Source organism: Sceloporus occidentalis, unplaced genomic scaffold (genome assembly GCF_023333645.1).
Source record: "Sceloporus occidentalis isolate IW3139 unplaced genomic scaffold, rSceOcc1.0.p SCAF_4, whole genome shotgun sequence".
Taxonomy (NCBI): domain Eukaryota; kingdom Metazoa; phylum Chordata; class Lepidosauria; order Squamata; family Phrynosomatidae; genus Sceloporus; species Sceloporus occidentalis.
Genome location: NW_028316984.1, coordinates 162846915 through 162862460, shown reverse-complemented (window position 1 = coordinate 162862460; position 15546 = coordinate 162846915). Strand labels below are relative to the sequence as shown.

Genomic DNA, 15546 nt, shown 5'->3' with positions numbered 1-15546 from the left:
TGGATGACGTACTCACTCAGCCTCAGAGGAAGGCAAAGGCAACCTCCCCTGCCCCTGAAAAAATCTTGCCAAGAAAACCTCATGTCACCATATACTGGAAATGAGATGAAGGCACAAAATAATAAGTCCCGCTTAATTTGTTGGTGCTTACATCTCAATAGATAAGTGTATGATTGCATTGTTAGTGTGAATGGAATATTGCTCCACATAAGAAAACTCTTAAGTACCGTAAGTAGACAGCATATCTCTCCTAATGCTCTTGTTTTTGTGTGCTTTCAAGTCTTCCCTATGGCAAACCTAAGATGAACCTATCACAGGCCTTTCTTGGCAAGATTTGTTCAGAAGAGTTTTGCCTTTGCTTTCTGTTGAGGCTGAGAGAGTGTGACACACACAAGGTCACCCAATGGATTTCCATGGCCAAGTGGAGATTCAAACACAACTCTCCAGAGTCCTGATCCAGTGCTCAAACCACAACACCACACTGGGTTTCCTCCAAATACTGACTTTCTACTATTACACTTGCTTTCTTGTGAAAGTGTGCAACCCTAACACACACACACACACAATGATTAGTAAATACAAAAGAAAGAAAAAGAGAGAAGACAACTGGTAAAACTTAGACTGAAAAATTGTGTTTATTCTTAATGCTTACCAAAAAAAAAAACAAAAAAAAAAAAACAAACCACAATTGGTGTTACACAATGTGTGTGTGTGTGTGTGTGTGTGTGTGTGTGTGTGTATACTGTTTATTTATAGCCCACTTTTTCTTAATAGATCAAAGTGGGTTCAATATTCAAGTAGCCCTGCTCCTTGGGATTTTCTGGGGTGAGGGTATTTCAAGCCAGGTGTTACTCATCCTATATCTGTGCATTTTATTTTTAATAAAATATTTTGCCCAAGTGTAGTATCCTGCATTTCTTCCTGATGAAATTTATTTTGTTAGTTTTAGTCCAGCTTTTTAAGGTCATTTTGAATTCTGATCCTGCCCTCTAGGGTATTAGCAACCCCTCCTAATTTATTGTCATCTGCAAATTTGATAAACCTGTCCTCTGTTTCATCATTTAAGTCATTGATAAAGATGTTGAATAGCACTGGGCTCTGGACAGAACCTTGTGGCACCCCGCTAGTCATTTCTCTCCAGGATGAGGAAGAGCCATTGTTGAGTAACCTTTGGGTTCAGTCAGTCAACCAATTACAAATCGACTTAATAGCAGAATTGTCAAAACCACAATTCATTTGCTTTTTTGCAAGTATATCATGGGTGACCTTGTGAAAGACCTTACTGAAATCAAGATACACTACATCCACAGCATTACCTTCATCTGCCCAGGCATGACCTGTTTTTGAGAAACCAATGCTGATTCTTAAGTAATCACTGCATTCCTTTCTAAGTATTGCCTGATGTCAAGCTGACTGAGCGATAATTATTTGGGTCATCTTTCTCTCATTTTATGAAGCTGTGGACAAAATTTGCCTTCCTCCAGTCTGGTGGGAAGATTGTTGACAGTGGTTCTGAGATTTCTTCTGACAGTTCTTTTAGTACCCTTGGATGTAGTTTATCTAATCCTAGATACTAATTCATGTCGAGTAGTCAGGTATTCCTGTACTACCTCTTTACTTGTGCTGCATTTCCCCTACTACAATGTTTCCCAACCTTTGGTCCCCCAGGTGTTTTGGACTTCAACTCCCAGAAGCCCTAGCCAGTTGGGCTAACATTCAGGATTTTGTTTATTTACGGTATTTATACCCTGCCCTTCAGCCCTAAAGGCTCTCAGAGCGGCTTACAATTATTATTATTTTTAATCAGATGGTTCCCTGCCCTCAGGCTTATAATCTAAAAAGATACAACACAAAAGGAGAAGGGAATGGTGGTGGGGAAGGGGATCAGGTCCAGCAGTTCTTCTCTCCCTATGAGGCCTGGACCAAGGCAGATGGACTGGAGGGAGGGCTCAGCTTCTTAATCTAGGCCAGGCCCGATGGAGCTGGGCCTGCATCTCTCCCTCCATGGCTGGATGACACCAGATGGACTGGAGGGAGGGCTCTGCTTCTTTTTTAGGTGGAATGTAACACCCAGAATCCCCCTGTCTTGGGCTATGCTGCCTGGGGGATTCTGTGGGGTGCAGTCCTTGAGGAATTCTGAGACTGAAGTCCTAAATATCTGGAGGACCAAAGTTTGGAAAACACTGCCCTACTGTATCATCTGCACCATTTTCCCCAAGCTGAGCACTGCTCTCCTTTTCAGAGAAGATCAAGGCAAAGAAAGTGTTGAGTAGTTCTGCCTTTTCCCTGTTCTCTGTTAGCATTTTGCCATCTTCTCCACCCAGCAGCCCTACCATTTCCTTGTTTTTCCTTTTTGCTGTGGACCAATAGCATCATTGGGGGAGAGGGGGTACAGAGCACACCAAGTGACACCCCAGAATGGTGTCTCATATTTTTCCCCCTCATTGGAACTGTTTGAAATTGTGCCTTCAAGATCTCACTTTTAAGAAACTCCCATCCCTCTTGAACTCCCTTCTCTTTCAGTATTCCTGACCACAGGCTCACACCAAGTATTTCCCTAAGTTTATTGAAATCAGCTGCAGTATCTTAAATTCTAGAATGTTCAGCTTCCCCTTTCTGCTGTATAGCAAACTCCAAGAGAACATGTTCACCCATTCTGCTACTTCAACCCCATTAACCAGGTCACCCCTGTTGGTTAGGCTCAGATCTAAATTAGCTGGCCCCCTAGTTGCCTCTTCTACCTTCTGGAGAATGAAATTGTCTGCAAGGCAAGTGAGTAATTGAACCTGATCTCTAGAGTTGTACTCCACCGCTCAAACCACTACACCACCGTGGCTCTCAAAACTTAGTACTGGTAACTAAGGAGATTACCGCATGACTTTCTGTCCTGAGCTGAGCATGGGCTGGGCACTTGCTTAAACCCAGGGACGGCTCTAGGTATTTGGCCACCCTAAGCAAGAAATATTTTGTCACCCCCTGTCACCCCTCATAATTATTTTCACCCCTTGATTTCCACTGTTTCATTTGTTAAAGCTAAACATGACATAAAAGCTAGGTTCCAGTCTCTTGTCATAGTATTGAGAATTAGTCAAAAAGCCAAAAAATTATACAAAAAAATCACCCTAAATTTTGCCGCCCTAGGTGGCTGCCTAGTTCACCTATATGGATGAGCTGGCCCCATTTAAACCATTTTAAAATAGAAGTTACTGCACCCCTGTGCCCAGCTCAAAGGCATCACATACCTGATCCAGACTTCTCACGGACTTCACAAAGAATGGGAAAGACTCGTTTCTTGCAAAGTCCAGGAGAAGTCCAGAGTGGATATGTGATGCCTCTGAACTGGGCACGGATGCAATAATATCTGTTTTTAAACTGTTTAAGCCAGTGCCCAGCTTGGGAGAAAAAGATGTGTGATAATCTTCTAATCTCCTTTCTTCTTAAACTAGGCATAGGATGTAAACTTTTAAACACGGATTTTATTGCACACCTCCATGCTCAGGCAGGAGGCATCCCGTACCCAATCATGGCATCCTGTACCCGATCTGGACTTCTCCCGCACCTTGTAAAGAACGAGAAAGTCCTGTTCTTTCAAAAAGTGAGGGAGAAGTCTGGATCGGGTACGGGATGCCTCCTGCCTGGGCGTAGAGGCATGCGATAAACTCCACGTTTAAAAGTTTACATCCTGTACTTAGCTTAGGAGGAAAGAATGGGGAAGGGCAGTACAATAATCTCCATTATAAAGAAGAGGCATTTCAACCTATTATAATGAAGTGGAGAAAAACAAAGAAAGGATGCTACTAAATGATCGAAGGGGACACCACTTTTTGAGGACCCTAGGAGGGTTTGAAGGGTACCCACCTCAGCTGGTCTTCATAGGGCGCGGCTGCTCTTATCTTTGGGCATCTTCTTTGCCCCCCAGTTGTGGACTATAGGTAGTATGTAATGTGCTGCTTCTGTGTGTCTTCTTGTGGGTATATGGTGGGTTTGATGAAATATTATTAATCCCTATCACATGGGGACTAATCTAAGAGACTGGGACAGAACAGAGAAAATGAAAAATCACCTTTCTGCACTCTCTGCCTTTACTGTCCTTCCTTTTCCTTTGTTTAAAGGTCTCTCTCTGCTTTCAGCACTGCCTAGTAATTGCTTTATCCTTTCCCTTTCTTTTTTTCCCCTTTCCTCCCCGAATTTGCCTGTCCTTTTTTTCTACCTCCCCCTTTGTTCACGGTCCTAATCCTCATCCCTTTTCCTAAACCTTTTCCACCTTACTCATTCCTGCCACAATTCATCCAGGATTCTGAATGGAATAATACATTCTTTTATTTTATATGGGTTTTTTAAAAGTAATAATGACAGGATGGCTTGGGTAATTAAATGGAGGGGAAATTATTACATTTAGAACAAGATTTGGGTGAGAATTGAGAAATTGAAGTCAGCTCTCCAATTGTGCTTGCTTTGCAGCAACACTGTATTTAAAATTACATTTTGGTGCTAATGTGGTCATTTTTAGGTGTGTGTGTGTGTGTGTGTGTGTGTGTGTGTGTATGAGAAAGAGTTTAAGGCCCTGTAAAAATCTACCTCCCACTCTTTTCTTTTCTGTTTTTTGCATTCACACAATTGCATATTAATAGTCATTTGTTTATTCCTATTTCATCCTGTCCTACAGCTAATAAGACTCCCAGAGTGTCTTGAATACACTAAATAAAAATGATAGTCCCAACCTACTGTCTAAAAATATACAATACAACAGAAAATAGGGATGATAAAGGCACACTTTAAAAAGTAAGAAGTCTTTCGGGAGGGCTGAACTAACAGCCTTGCTACCTGAGTCGCCATCCTCAGTTACAGCCTGCAAAAATCATTTTGAGTGGTGACTTGTCCTGAAGGTCAACTTGTAGATGTGGTCTTTCAACAGGGCAGAGAGAATGGCCCTCAAACCCATTTCCTTTCCTTCTGGTGCAGCCTGCTGCAACGGAAGAGGAACTACACAAGGTGATGTGGGGCATGGTGCAAGTTAACTGAACAATTTATTCTGTTTGTAGTTATTTCACTGATAAAATTATTGGTAAGCCTCGCCTTCTATGAAATTTAAATAAACCCTAATAATTACTTCTTAATTTGCATATATAAATTAGCATATGCAACTTTTGTACCAGTTTGTGCCCTGTGGATTTGAGCCATGAGTCATTTAAGAGTACTACAGTGATGGCAAACCTTTTAGACACAAAGTACCCAAACAAAACGGCCTTCCAGTACTGGGTGTTACCCTGTGCCAGAGGCAGAACTTCTGGGGGGAAAGAGACTTCCAGGGTGGTACTTCTGCCCTATGGGGGTGGGAACTCTGGGGTGGTACTTCTTCTCCCCTGCAACTTCCCAGGCCTTCAGCTGTCTCTCCAGAGGCAGCTGAAAGCCTGGGATGGCCAGGATGAGCAAGAACAAGCGCACGCCTTTTCCTCCTCTTCCCCATTCCACGTTTCAGCAAAAATGGCTTTGTGTGCCATCTTTGTGTGCCAATATGGGTCTAGCAACACCGATTAAAAGACAGAAAAGAAAACATCGTATTCATGTGTCCAGCATGGGATTTAAATTATTTTATGGACTCAGATCTTGGGAAAGTTATTTTTGTACTACAACTGGCAAAATGACCTGTTGGACTACAGGCTCAACCTGTACCAGAATTGCACTGTACCAGAATCCCACTTTACCAAGATCTGAGTCCATGAAATATTGGAAACCCCACACTGGACACACGAGTATGGTGCTTTCTTTTCTGCCTTCTGTCAATCAACATTGCCAGTGGGATTCTGGTACAGGTTGAGTCTGTAGTCCAAAAGGTCATTTTTTGCAAACTTTGGGTGAAACCACACTGAAAAGGATAGTAAATGAAAACTGTCAACTCTGCCTTACGGACAGAACTCTAATATTGTATTGGCTAAACTCTGCTAAATATAGAAAGTAAATAGTCATTCATTCTCCAGCCAGAATTTCTTAGTGAACAGTGGCATTGTAATTGTTGTGAAGAGGGAAAAAACGGTTGAAGAGGAAAGAAATGAATCAACACTTGCCACTGATCCAAACGCATTGTGTTCAAAGGAATTTTGTGATCTCTTTAAAGGATGTAATTATGCCTCAAAGAAACTTAAGTACATAATAAAGTAGCTGGTAGGATGCAATACAAAGCGGCCCACAGTAATTCACACTTTGAATGATACTCTGTGTGTGTGTCTGTATGTGTATTTGGTAACTTCTGTATTGACCTCCTAGGAGTCAGGAAATATCTGTATACTGTAGAACTGTGATCTTGAGCCCGGGGCTACCAAAACTGAGCTCAGACCCTGGTGAAAAATTTGAGAAAGGGACACTCAGTGGCAGCAATTGGTGGGGGGGACCGCACAGGGTGACGCCCCAGAGGTGGAGTGACACCCAGTTAGACCTTCCTTCCCCTTTGGTGCAGGAGGGGTGAACATGTGCCCTTTCCAGTTGTTCCATGGCCGAGCTTTCTCCCAGGGGAGGAAGTTCAAGTACAGAGCAGCAGAAGGGGCAAAAATACACCTTTCCCAGGTGACAACCTAGCTAGGGACACCTGTTCACCAACAGTAGATCTGCACAATGGATGGGGGCTGTTAATGTGTAACTATAGGCAAGATGGCCATGTAAGTGATTCTAAACAGGGGGGTGTCTTCAGATTGAGAGGAAAAGGGCTCCTGGCTGTGCATGAAGGGGACAGATCTGGAAAGGATTTTTCTTCTCCCATCTCCTCCCCCTCCCCTTCCCTCCCCCCTAGACTTCCTACTGGGAGAAACTCCAGAAACCTGCTGCCTGAGGGGCCTCCTGCTGGTTATGCCTGCAGTGTCCTAGGAGAAAAGAAGGCAGATAGGGTGGAATGAGAGGCTGCCATTTCGTGCAGCAGGTGAGAAGAAACAGGGGAAAGTTTCTGGACGTTATCAGACGAGAAATTGGACGTGAATGCGTTCTGGCCCCACTTTTTTTTTTCATTCGAAATTAAGAGAAATTCCTCCCATGTGATAAACTCTTCTGTTGCTTGGAGCTACCTGCATTCAGCCTTGGTTGGAGGTGGGAGGATTTTCCTTCTTGGCTCTCACATTTGGGCTGCTTCTCTTGACAGCTGCAGGAGCAACTTGTGAGGATGTCAGCTTTTTTCCTGGGCTATGTGGCAGTAATTTTGAGCCTCTGGCACACTAAGAACCTGACATGCAATTTCAAACTTGGACTCCTCTTATTATTTTCTTTGAAATTCACTGGTTTTACAATGGATGTCAAAAACATCCATCCAAATAATGATGTTACCAACAAGGACAAAAACACATGTAGCACGGTCAGGCCACACACACACACACACACACACACACCAGACTACTGGCCTCTGGTAGTTTATTCCATCATTACCACCACCCTGATTACTTCTCCACAAGCTACATGGAGTTCTAATTCTGGGTGAAAGGGAGGTTGTAAATATTGATTATACTGATGTTCCTGTCCCAAACTTAAACTCACCTAAGAAGCCAAATATGAGTAGCAGCCCACCCAAAGTGCCATTGACACAGAGCCAACCATTAAAGACCTGCTGCAACTTTCACTTTCACACCAAGTAAAGCAAGCAAGCTGATAGATAAATGGAGGAATACGGCAATCATGACAAGATGTGGAAGTCTTGGAAGAGGTAGTGAGTGAGTGGGGATGTGAGGCTTCCCTGAAAGTGTTTAAAAACAAGCAAGAGCATTCTGCATGTTTCTTAACCACCCAGGAGACTAGAACATGGAGAAAGAAAAGGAGGAACATGGTGAAAGCAAACCCTTCTCTCTAGAATTAAGGCCAGTGGGAAGCTGAGGTTAGTATGTACAAGCACATCAGCAAAAAAGGTGTCCTATGCTCTCACTTTAGTATTTTAGTTCAGAGAAAGATTATCGGAAAAGCAGGATCTGGCATAGGAAAGCTGTTTGTTGACATCACTACCTATTGACACTGAGTTGTGTAGTTTACAACTTAGTTGCCATTTTTTAATTCTTGAGATCCCTGTATGGATATAGCCTAAAGGAGGTTAGGCTGTGACGAAAAGGAAAAAGGACAGACAGCATGAAAATATTATATGTAATGTTATAATAAAGTGTTGTTTGTTCAACTTCTCATTGTAAATATTTCATTGAGTTTAAGTCAATATCGAGGAAAAGCAACAGCATAGGAGGGATGACTTCTTAGTTCATCTTAGTACATAAACATCTTAGATAAACATCTTAGTTCAGATTAAAATCAAATATTTTGCATTATTTCCCCACAATGCCTCTGAAACTTCATAAACAAGTATCGTGATCATAGCCATATATTCTTCTACTAATGCAGTGCAGGTCTGACACATTAAATGGGATGTGCTGAACTTTTTAATATTTTACTGTACATTTGTTATTAGTCTGCTGTTTTAAAACTAGTTTAATTTGTGTTTTAATAGAACAATTGATTTATTTTGTATTTTAATGTGCAGAATTTATTATGTTTTATTGGAAATCTATTTTAAAATATTTTGTGAGGTGTCTTACATCCCAGACTTGGGAGACAGAGGGGGGTTATAAATCAAATACATTAATAAATAGCCATCCCTTATTTGTTTCATACCCTACAGTCTGACAGGGGCACTCCCAATTAATCCTCTGTCTTCCCACTTTTTCAGCTGTTTTCAAAATGTCACCTTGCTTCACTTGTTGCAAATTGAGAACAAAGTGCAAAAGTGCTTTTCACTGTATTAACTCAGCAGGGGAGAAAGAAGAGGAGGGATGAAATCTTGCCTTTCCCAGTTCAATTCAGGCAAAAGCAAACTGCTGCCACCTCTCCAAGCTTTTGTGTTCTTCTTCACTCTGATTTTGCTTTCATGTGTGTCTTGGTTTGCCTCTGTGAAATGCTGGAGGCACTGGTGGTGTAACAAGAGGGATGTGGGGCTATCAGATGACAACTCAGAAGAGGGGTGACAGTCAGGCCCTCCTCCCACTTCCGGGTGAGAAAGGGGGTGCCCCTACCACCTTCATCACAGTGGCAGCTTCCTCTTCAGGGGATGCATTTGAGGAAGTAGGCTGAAGTCTACAAAAGCTCATGCCAACAATGGAGTCAAGCAGACAGGCCAGGAAGTGTGGCCCACAGCCTCACAGGTGCCAATCGTGCCATGGCCATGGCAACTGCACGTGCCTGGCCCCAATCTGGACAGCCACCACGGTTTTGTACCAGGGTGGCAAAAGGAATGGCATTTTACTGCTCCTTTTTGGCCTGGATCTTCCACAAAGAGGCAGCCGCAGCACAGCTTCTGGACAGATTCAGGGCATGTGCATGTAAATGCCACACCCCCAATGTGGTCGGAACCAGAACTTTTGGCCTCTCTGTTTTGGCCAACTTCTGTCTTTCAGTTAGCTTCAAAAGTGCTGCAAGATCCCTTTACATAAAGAGCTATTTATTATATTTATTTAATAAAATATCTTGCCCTATCCTACAGACTCAGGGCATCTTACAGTCATTTTGGAAGAATCTGTTCTGTTGCAGAACAGTTCATAACACAATCTGTGGTGCTCCATGGCCTGAGTCCACAGTCTGGTCTGGTCCATGCTATAGGTATTAGGCCACTAACCACTGATGAACACAACCACCAGTTTTTGCCACACTACTCCTTTCAGGTGTTCAGGACTGTATAGAAGATCCCCTCATTTTTTTTATCATCACAGCAACCCTGCAAGCTGGTAGGCTCAGGAATGTTGACTGGTCAGGGAGGTTTGTATTGCAAATAATAATGTGAACCAGGTTCTCTTCAGTCCAATTTGAACACTCAAACATACTTTTTTTCAGTCTAATCTTTTAATATACTTCTATTTATATGCACACATACACCACACATACTTTTTTTGAAGTAGAAAAGCATTTCTTCTCAAGTGATGAGGTATATAAACTAAGTAAGTGATACATTAGTGCCTCAGATTATAAGAGACCCCTAATTTGTTAAAAAAAAAGTTAAAATAATACAAGTTATTGGCAATAACATAGGCTCTCCTAAACATGGCACAGGTTAAGGTCTCAGCATGCCTTTGATCTGCCCTTGGTCTCTTCTTTGAAAGACTGCTAATATGGTTAAGTATGAATAACTATGTTATATTGACAAGTTACCCAAGTATTGTTTTCTTTGTTTGTTTGTTTCTAGACAAGTAAGGCCATCTCTAAGGGAGACTTCCACCTGGCGAGTTCAGCTTCCCGAAGAGCTCTGTTCCTTGCTGCACTCTCCATTACCATCGGCACGGGGGTATATGTCGGAGTAATCGTAGCATTGATTGCTTACCTATCTAAAGGTGGCCATGTATAATTGCAACTTTTGCATGATGCGCATGACAATGGATAATTCTCTTGAATTATGTACTTTCCTGTGAAACAGGGGACACAGTGCTGACAAGGATTACAATGCAGCCTTTTCTATACAGAGATCTGTGCTCAAATAAACTGTCTATGTGGACTCATTATTTTTCAGATGAACAATAGACTATGACCTACTTTACATCTTCGACTGACAAACCGAAAAAATCCAAAACCCTTCATTGGGAAGATAGCACAGTCTGAAAAGCCTGGATTTCAAGACTGCCAGGAATAAAAAGGGTGGTTGGGATGAATTTTAAATTGTTGTCTGCAGGGTGTTTTGAAACTGATGTTCTTGTGTGCTAGACTCGCTGTTTGTGAAGTTCAGTCACCTGTTGGATCCAAGCTTCTGTCTTACTCAGGGCACACAGTGAAATGTTGTGGAATATTCAATTCATTTAAAGTCTTTCCTTTGGAAGATAGGACTGAGGGCTATGCAGTGATGGCAAAACAGTATTTGTCAGGATATTAACATTTTATGCTGATGACACTACCTGCAATATCAAATACTACGTATTAATTCACCCTTGGGTAACTACCTATCATGAAGCCAGCTTTGATCTAAGTTCTCTTTCAGAGGTTTTACAGCCTTTGTTCACATAATCTGCCTCTCCTGCTACAACTCATGTGTCAGGCTTTCCCCACAGTCTCATCCCATAATGATAAGGCCTTAGAGGGTGACATTCAGCCATAACTTCAGTCTCAAGATACACATCTGTTTTAAATAAGCCAGTGAAGAATAGTTTGAGTATTACTTATTATGATTATTATAACTGAGCACATTGATGGGGTTTGGGAAATTCCCAAGGCCTACTAGCTTTTAAATTAAGTATTAAGCTAGTGGGTGTACAGAACCACTATGATGTGGAAAAGTCACACTGAGAGGTTGAGGTGGTATGACTGCTTTTTACTGCATCTAGAAACACATTCCAAAGTGTAGAAAACTATACTCCACAGAATCAGATTAATGGCCACACCTCAGAAGAAAAAAATGTCAATAAAACATTTTATGATTATTACATTTTCATATTTTAAACAAATATAGCAACCATTAAAAATTTCCTATGAAACGGCATACATAAATTAAGGTGGCAATTCTATATCCCCTTATGTACTAATAAGAGTAATTGAATTCTTGAGCTGCTTTAGTTCTGTTAAATCCTCATTTATTATTTTAATGAGGTTTTAATATGAACACATAGAGCTGATTGTATATGTGGGGTTGTCTTGTAGGTCATACCTGGCAGGAGGAGCAAAGAGAATGGTTATGGTCAAACCTTTATTATGTCTTCACTGTGAAATCCTTCAGGATTTTGTTCCATCCATTATCTTGTTTAAGCTATGCATGCATTTGTTTGGTGAAATAATAATTTATTATGTAAAGGTACAGTGTCATTGGTATATCCATTACACTTCCCTAAATACCCTTTTCCTCTATGCCTGATTCAAATCTTTGTTCTCAACCTTGGCTTGATTTTATCTTTGGAACAAATAAGAGGATCCCATAAAAAGTGTTCAAAAGCTGAGCCATGCCTGCATATTGCCAGAAATGTTCCGGCATATGTGTAGTATGTGTGATGGCACAATTCATGGCATTGGTATTAATCTACAAAGCCTCTTCCTATATAAAACCATATATAATTATCTGGGAATCTTTTCATTGCTACACCAAGGAAGCCTATGGCAGACACATTGTTTTTTGCTGGTTAGGTACTCTCCTTTGAAATTTCCTCTTAGGCTGCATATACACTGCAGAAATAATCCAGTTTGACACTGCTTTAACTGCCATGGCTCAATACTATGGAATTCTGGGAATTGTAGTTTGTTTCAGCACCAGAGCTCTCTGACAGAGAAGTGTCTCATAAATCTACAGATCCTGGGATTCCATAGCACTGAACCATGGCAGTTAAAGTGATGTCAACCTGGATTATTTCTGCAGTGCAGCTGCAGCCTTAGGTCAAAAACACACTGCAGAAATAATCCAGTTTGAGACTACTTTTAACTGCCCTGGCTCAGTGCTACGGAATACTGGGAATTGTAATTTATTGTGGCCTCAGAGTTGTCTGACAGAGAAGGCTCAATGTCTCACAAAACTACAGTTCCTAGGATTACTGGGGCAGTTATAGCAGTCTCAAACTAGATTATTTCTGCAGTGTGTTTTGGATCTCAGTAAAGAGCCGAGGAAGTACAGTGGTTTCAGTGCTGGACTAGGACTCCAGGAGACCTGGATTTGAATTCCTGGGCTAGTCTACACAATTAAAATACTCCTGATTCCAGTCAAGTAGAATGAGATCTGGCCACACTCAATTCACAGGAGTTCAGGCTTTTTGCATGAAAAACTCCTTAAACTCTGCAGAAAAAGCACTTTGCGGAGATGTGCAGAAATGTAGATTATTGCATGTCTAGCTTCACATGCATTTTTGGCAGAGGGAGGATAAGTAGGTGCAAATAGACATAAATTTGCACAGGAAAGTGAAGACAATTAACAATTGATGTGAACTTGTAAAAATCTTCAGCAATGTACACAATACACTTCCATGTAGACTAGCCTCATGTTCAGCCATGGAAACCCACTGGGTAGCCTTGGGCAAGTCACACTCCCTCAGCCTTAAAATAAGGCAATGGGAAACCTGAATAAGTCTTACCAGGAAAACCCTGTGATAGGGTTGCCGTGAGTTGGAGTCAACATAAAATCCTGTAACAACAAGAAAAGGCCTACCTATGCCTGAAGCTCTTGAAAATATTGTAAGTCTTTTTTTTATTGTTATTCACACATGCATTTGATAGCAAGGGATGTGTACAAGCGCCATTCTCCCTTTTTATTACTGTGTGTGTGTGTCCCTTTTTGTTATGGATAGTTCAAATATTAAATGTTTCAATGTTGTTGGAAAGTGCCCCAAACCTCTTGGAAAATGGGTAGTGTAAAAATTTTATTTATTTATTTATTTATTTATTTATTTATTTATTTATTTATTATTAAAGTTTATTTATATAGCACTGTAAATTTTACACGGTGCCTTACATAGTCATCAAATAAGATACAGATAAAAACCTACCTACAGCAAACAATTTATTTTAATGCACTTTTCTCCCAAAAAAGGATCCAAGGTACACAGGATAAATTGCAATACAGTCAGCCCTCTGTATCCACGGATTCCTTAGCCACAGATTCAGCCATCTACAATTTGAAAATATTTGAAAATATATATAAATTCCAAAAAGCAATCTTTGATTTATTTATTTTTGCCATCTTATATAAGGGACACCATTTTATTACCCCATTGTATTTAATGGGATTTGAGGATCTATGGATTTTGGTATCCATGGGGGATCTTGGAACCAAACCCTAGCAGATATCAAGGGCCTACTGTACATAAATAAATAAAAACATCACCAGAACAGCTAGTAAGAAACAGACTTGCTTAACAGAGAAGAGGCACGAAAGAGAAGAAGTGTGGAAAGAAAACAGGAATGGAGAGGTGATGTGATCTGTTCCTTGGTGAAATAACTGGCAATACACAAGTCTAGTGGTTCCCAAACCCTAGTCTTCCAGACGTCTTGGACTTGAGATCCCAGCATTCCTGACTGCTGTCCAAACTGGCTAGGGCTTCTGGGAGTTGAAGTCCAAAACACCTGGAGGATTCAAAGTTTGGGAATCTCTGTATATCTCGCCAGCCTTTGTTTCTACAGACAAAAAAAAAAAAAAAAAGAGCTGTGTTAAACCAAGAAATCATTCTTTCCTGAGGCAAGGAATTAATTTTGTCTCTGTTGATAGCCTGAGGGGTAAAATACTTGTTTGTTAATTATCAAAGCCCAGAAAAGAGGTATTGACAGGTTTTAGGTTTGGGATGACAAACAAGAAATCCTCAAACTACTACGGGAAAGAGGTGTGCTGCTTCTTCAGGCCTTTGTGCTGGACAGAGCCTATATTTTATGTCCTCCCTGAAAGAACATGGTATTTATTGCTTTGTGTTTTGCTTACACATGAACAGAGTGGCCATCAGGGACACAGAGAATTATCTTCCGAATGAAATGCCAAAAAGAGAGAAAGAGAGAGAGAGAGAGCGCTCAGTATTGCCTCCAGTGTGTATCCCAGGCAGTACAAAGAAGTGAACATTTGGTCATGAAGAAGCCCTAAGCTAGCAATGTTGCCATAGAGATTTAGCTTGGAATGGCCACCCAACCTCTCTTTCCACTGTATGAAGCTGGGAAGTGTGACTGTCAGCAGAAGAAAAAGCAGAGGATGTCTCAAGAATAAATAAGTTTTGGAGACTTAAGATGAAAGGAAAAAGTATGCAGGGGCAGCAGTGAGAAACTCAAGCTGCCTCCACACTGCAGAAATAATCTAGTTTGACACCACTTTAACTGCTATGGAATTCTGGGGATGGTAGTTTGTTGTGGCATCAGAGCACCACCATCCCCAGAATTCCACAGCATGGAACCATGGCAGTTAAAGTGGTGTCAAACCAGATTACTTCAACAGTCTAGAAGCATCCAAATGGGGATAAAGCTATACCTTTAGTTTAGAAACCCGATCTATTTCTGACTATTCCCTTTTTTATTGAAAAGGTGATACCAGAGGCAGAGATATAACAGAAAGCTTTGGGATAGCTCACTATGGAGATTATCACACAGGAAAACAGGTGTGGGTTACATGAGGTTTGTATCTGTCTCCAACTAATCTTACTGCACTGACCCATGCCCAGGCAGTAGGCAGCCCATATGCAACCCAGGCATCTCCAGCAGCTTTACAAGAATGGGAAAATCCCATTCTTAAAAAGTGGCAGGAGAAGCCTGGGTTGTATGCAGGCTGCCTACTGCCCGGGCATGAGGCAGTGCTGTAAGATCTATCGGAGATGGATACAAACCGCATGTAATCCATGCCTGTTTTCTCATGCAATAATCTCCTGTATGACAAAACACGGGAGCAGTTCAACAACATATTTCAGCAAACTATTAATTCAAAATTAACAATATGGCTGTGGAGTGGAACGACTAGGGCAGATAAGCCTTCCATATGTTAAAAAAAAAGCAGCAAGCAAACACATTTGATCCACCTAAGGAACCCTGGTGATACAGTGGTTAAGTGCCAGTACTGCAGCCACAAGACTGAGTTCAATCCCAGGCAGGGCTCCAAGTCTGCCATCCTTT

At 41.4% G+C, this 15546-nt stretch overlaps 1 protein-coding gene across 4 annotated transcripts in view; it reads left to right on the top strand.

Moving 5' to 3' along the window:
- Nucleotides 1-13237, top strand: part of SYNDIG1L (synapse differentiation inducing 1 like) — an 80920-nt gene extending 67683 nt beyond the window's left edge. For all 4 annotated transcript variants that reach the window (XM_089523563.1, XM_089523565.1, XM_089523562.1 and 1 more), the window contains one exon: nt 10190-13237. In XM_089523563.1, coding sequence (XP_089379689.1) covers nt 10190-10348 — 159 coding nt within the window. In that variant the 3' untranslated portion in view covers nt 10349-13237. The remainder of the gene's footprint in view (nt 1-10189) is intronic.
- Nucleotides 13238-15546: the final 2309 nt, after the last annotated feature.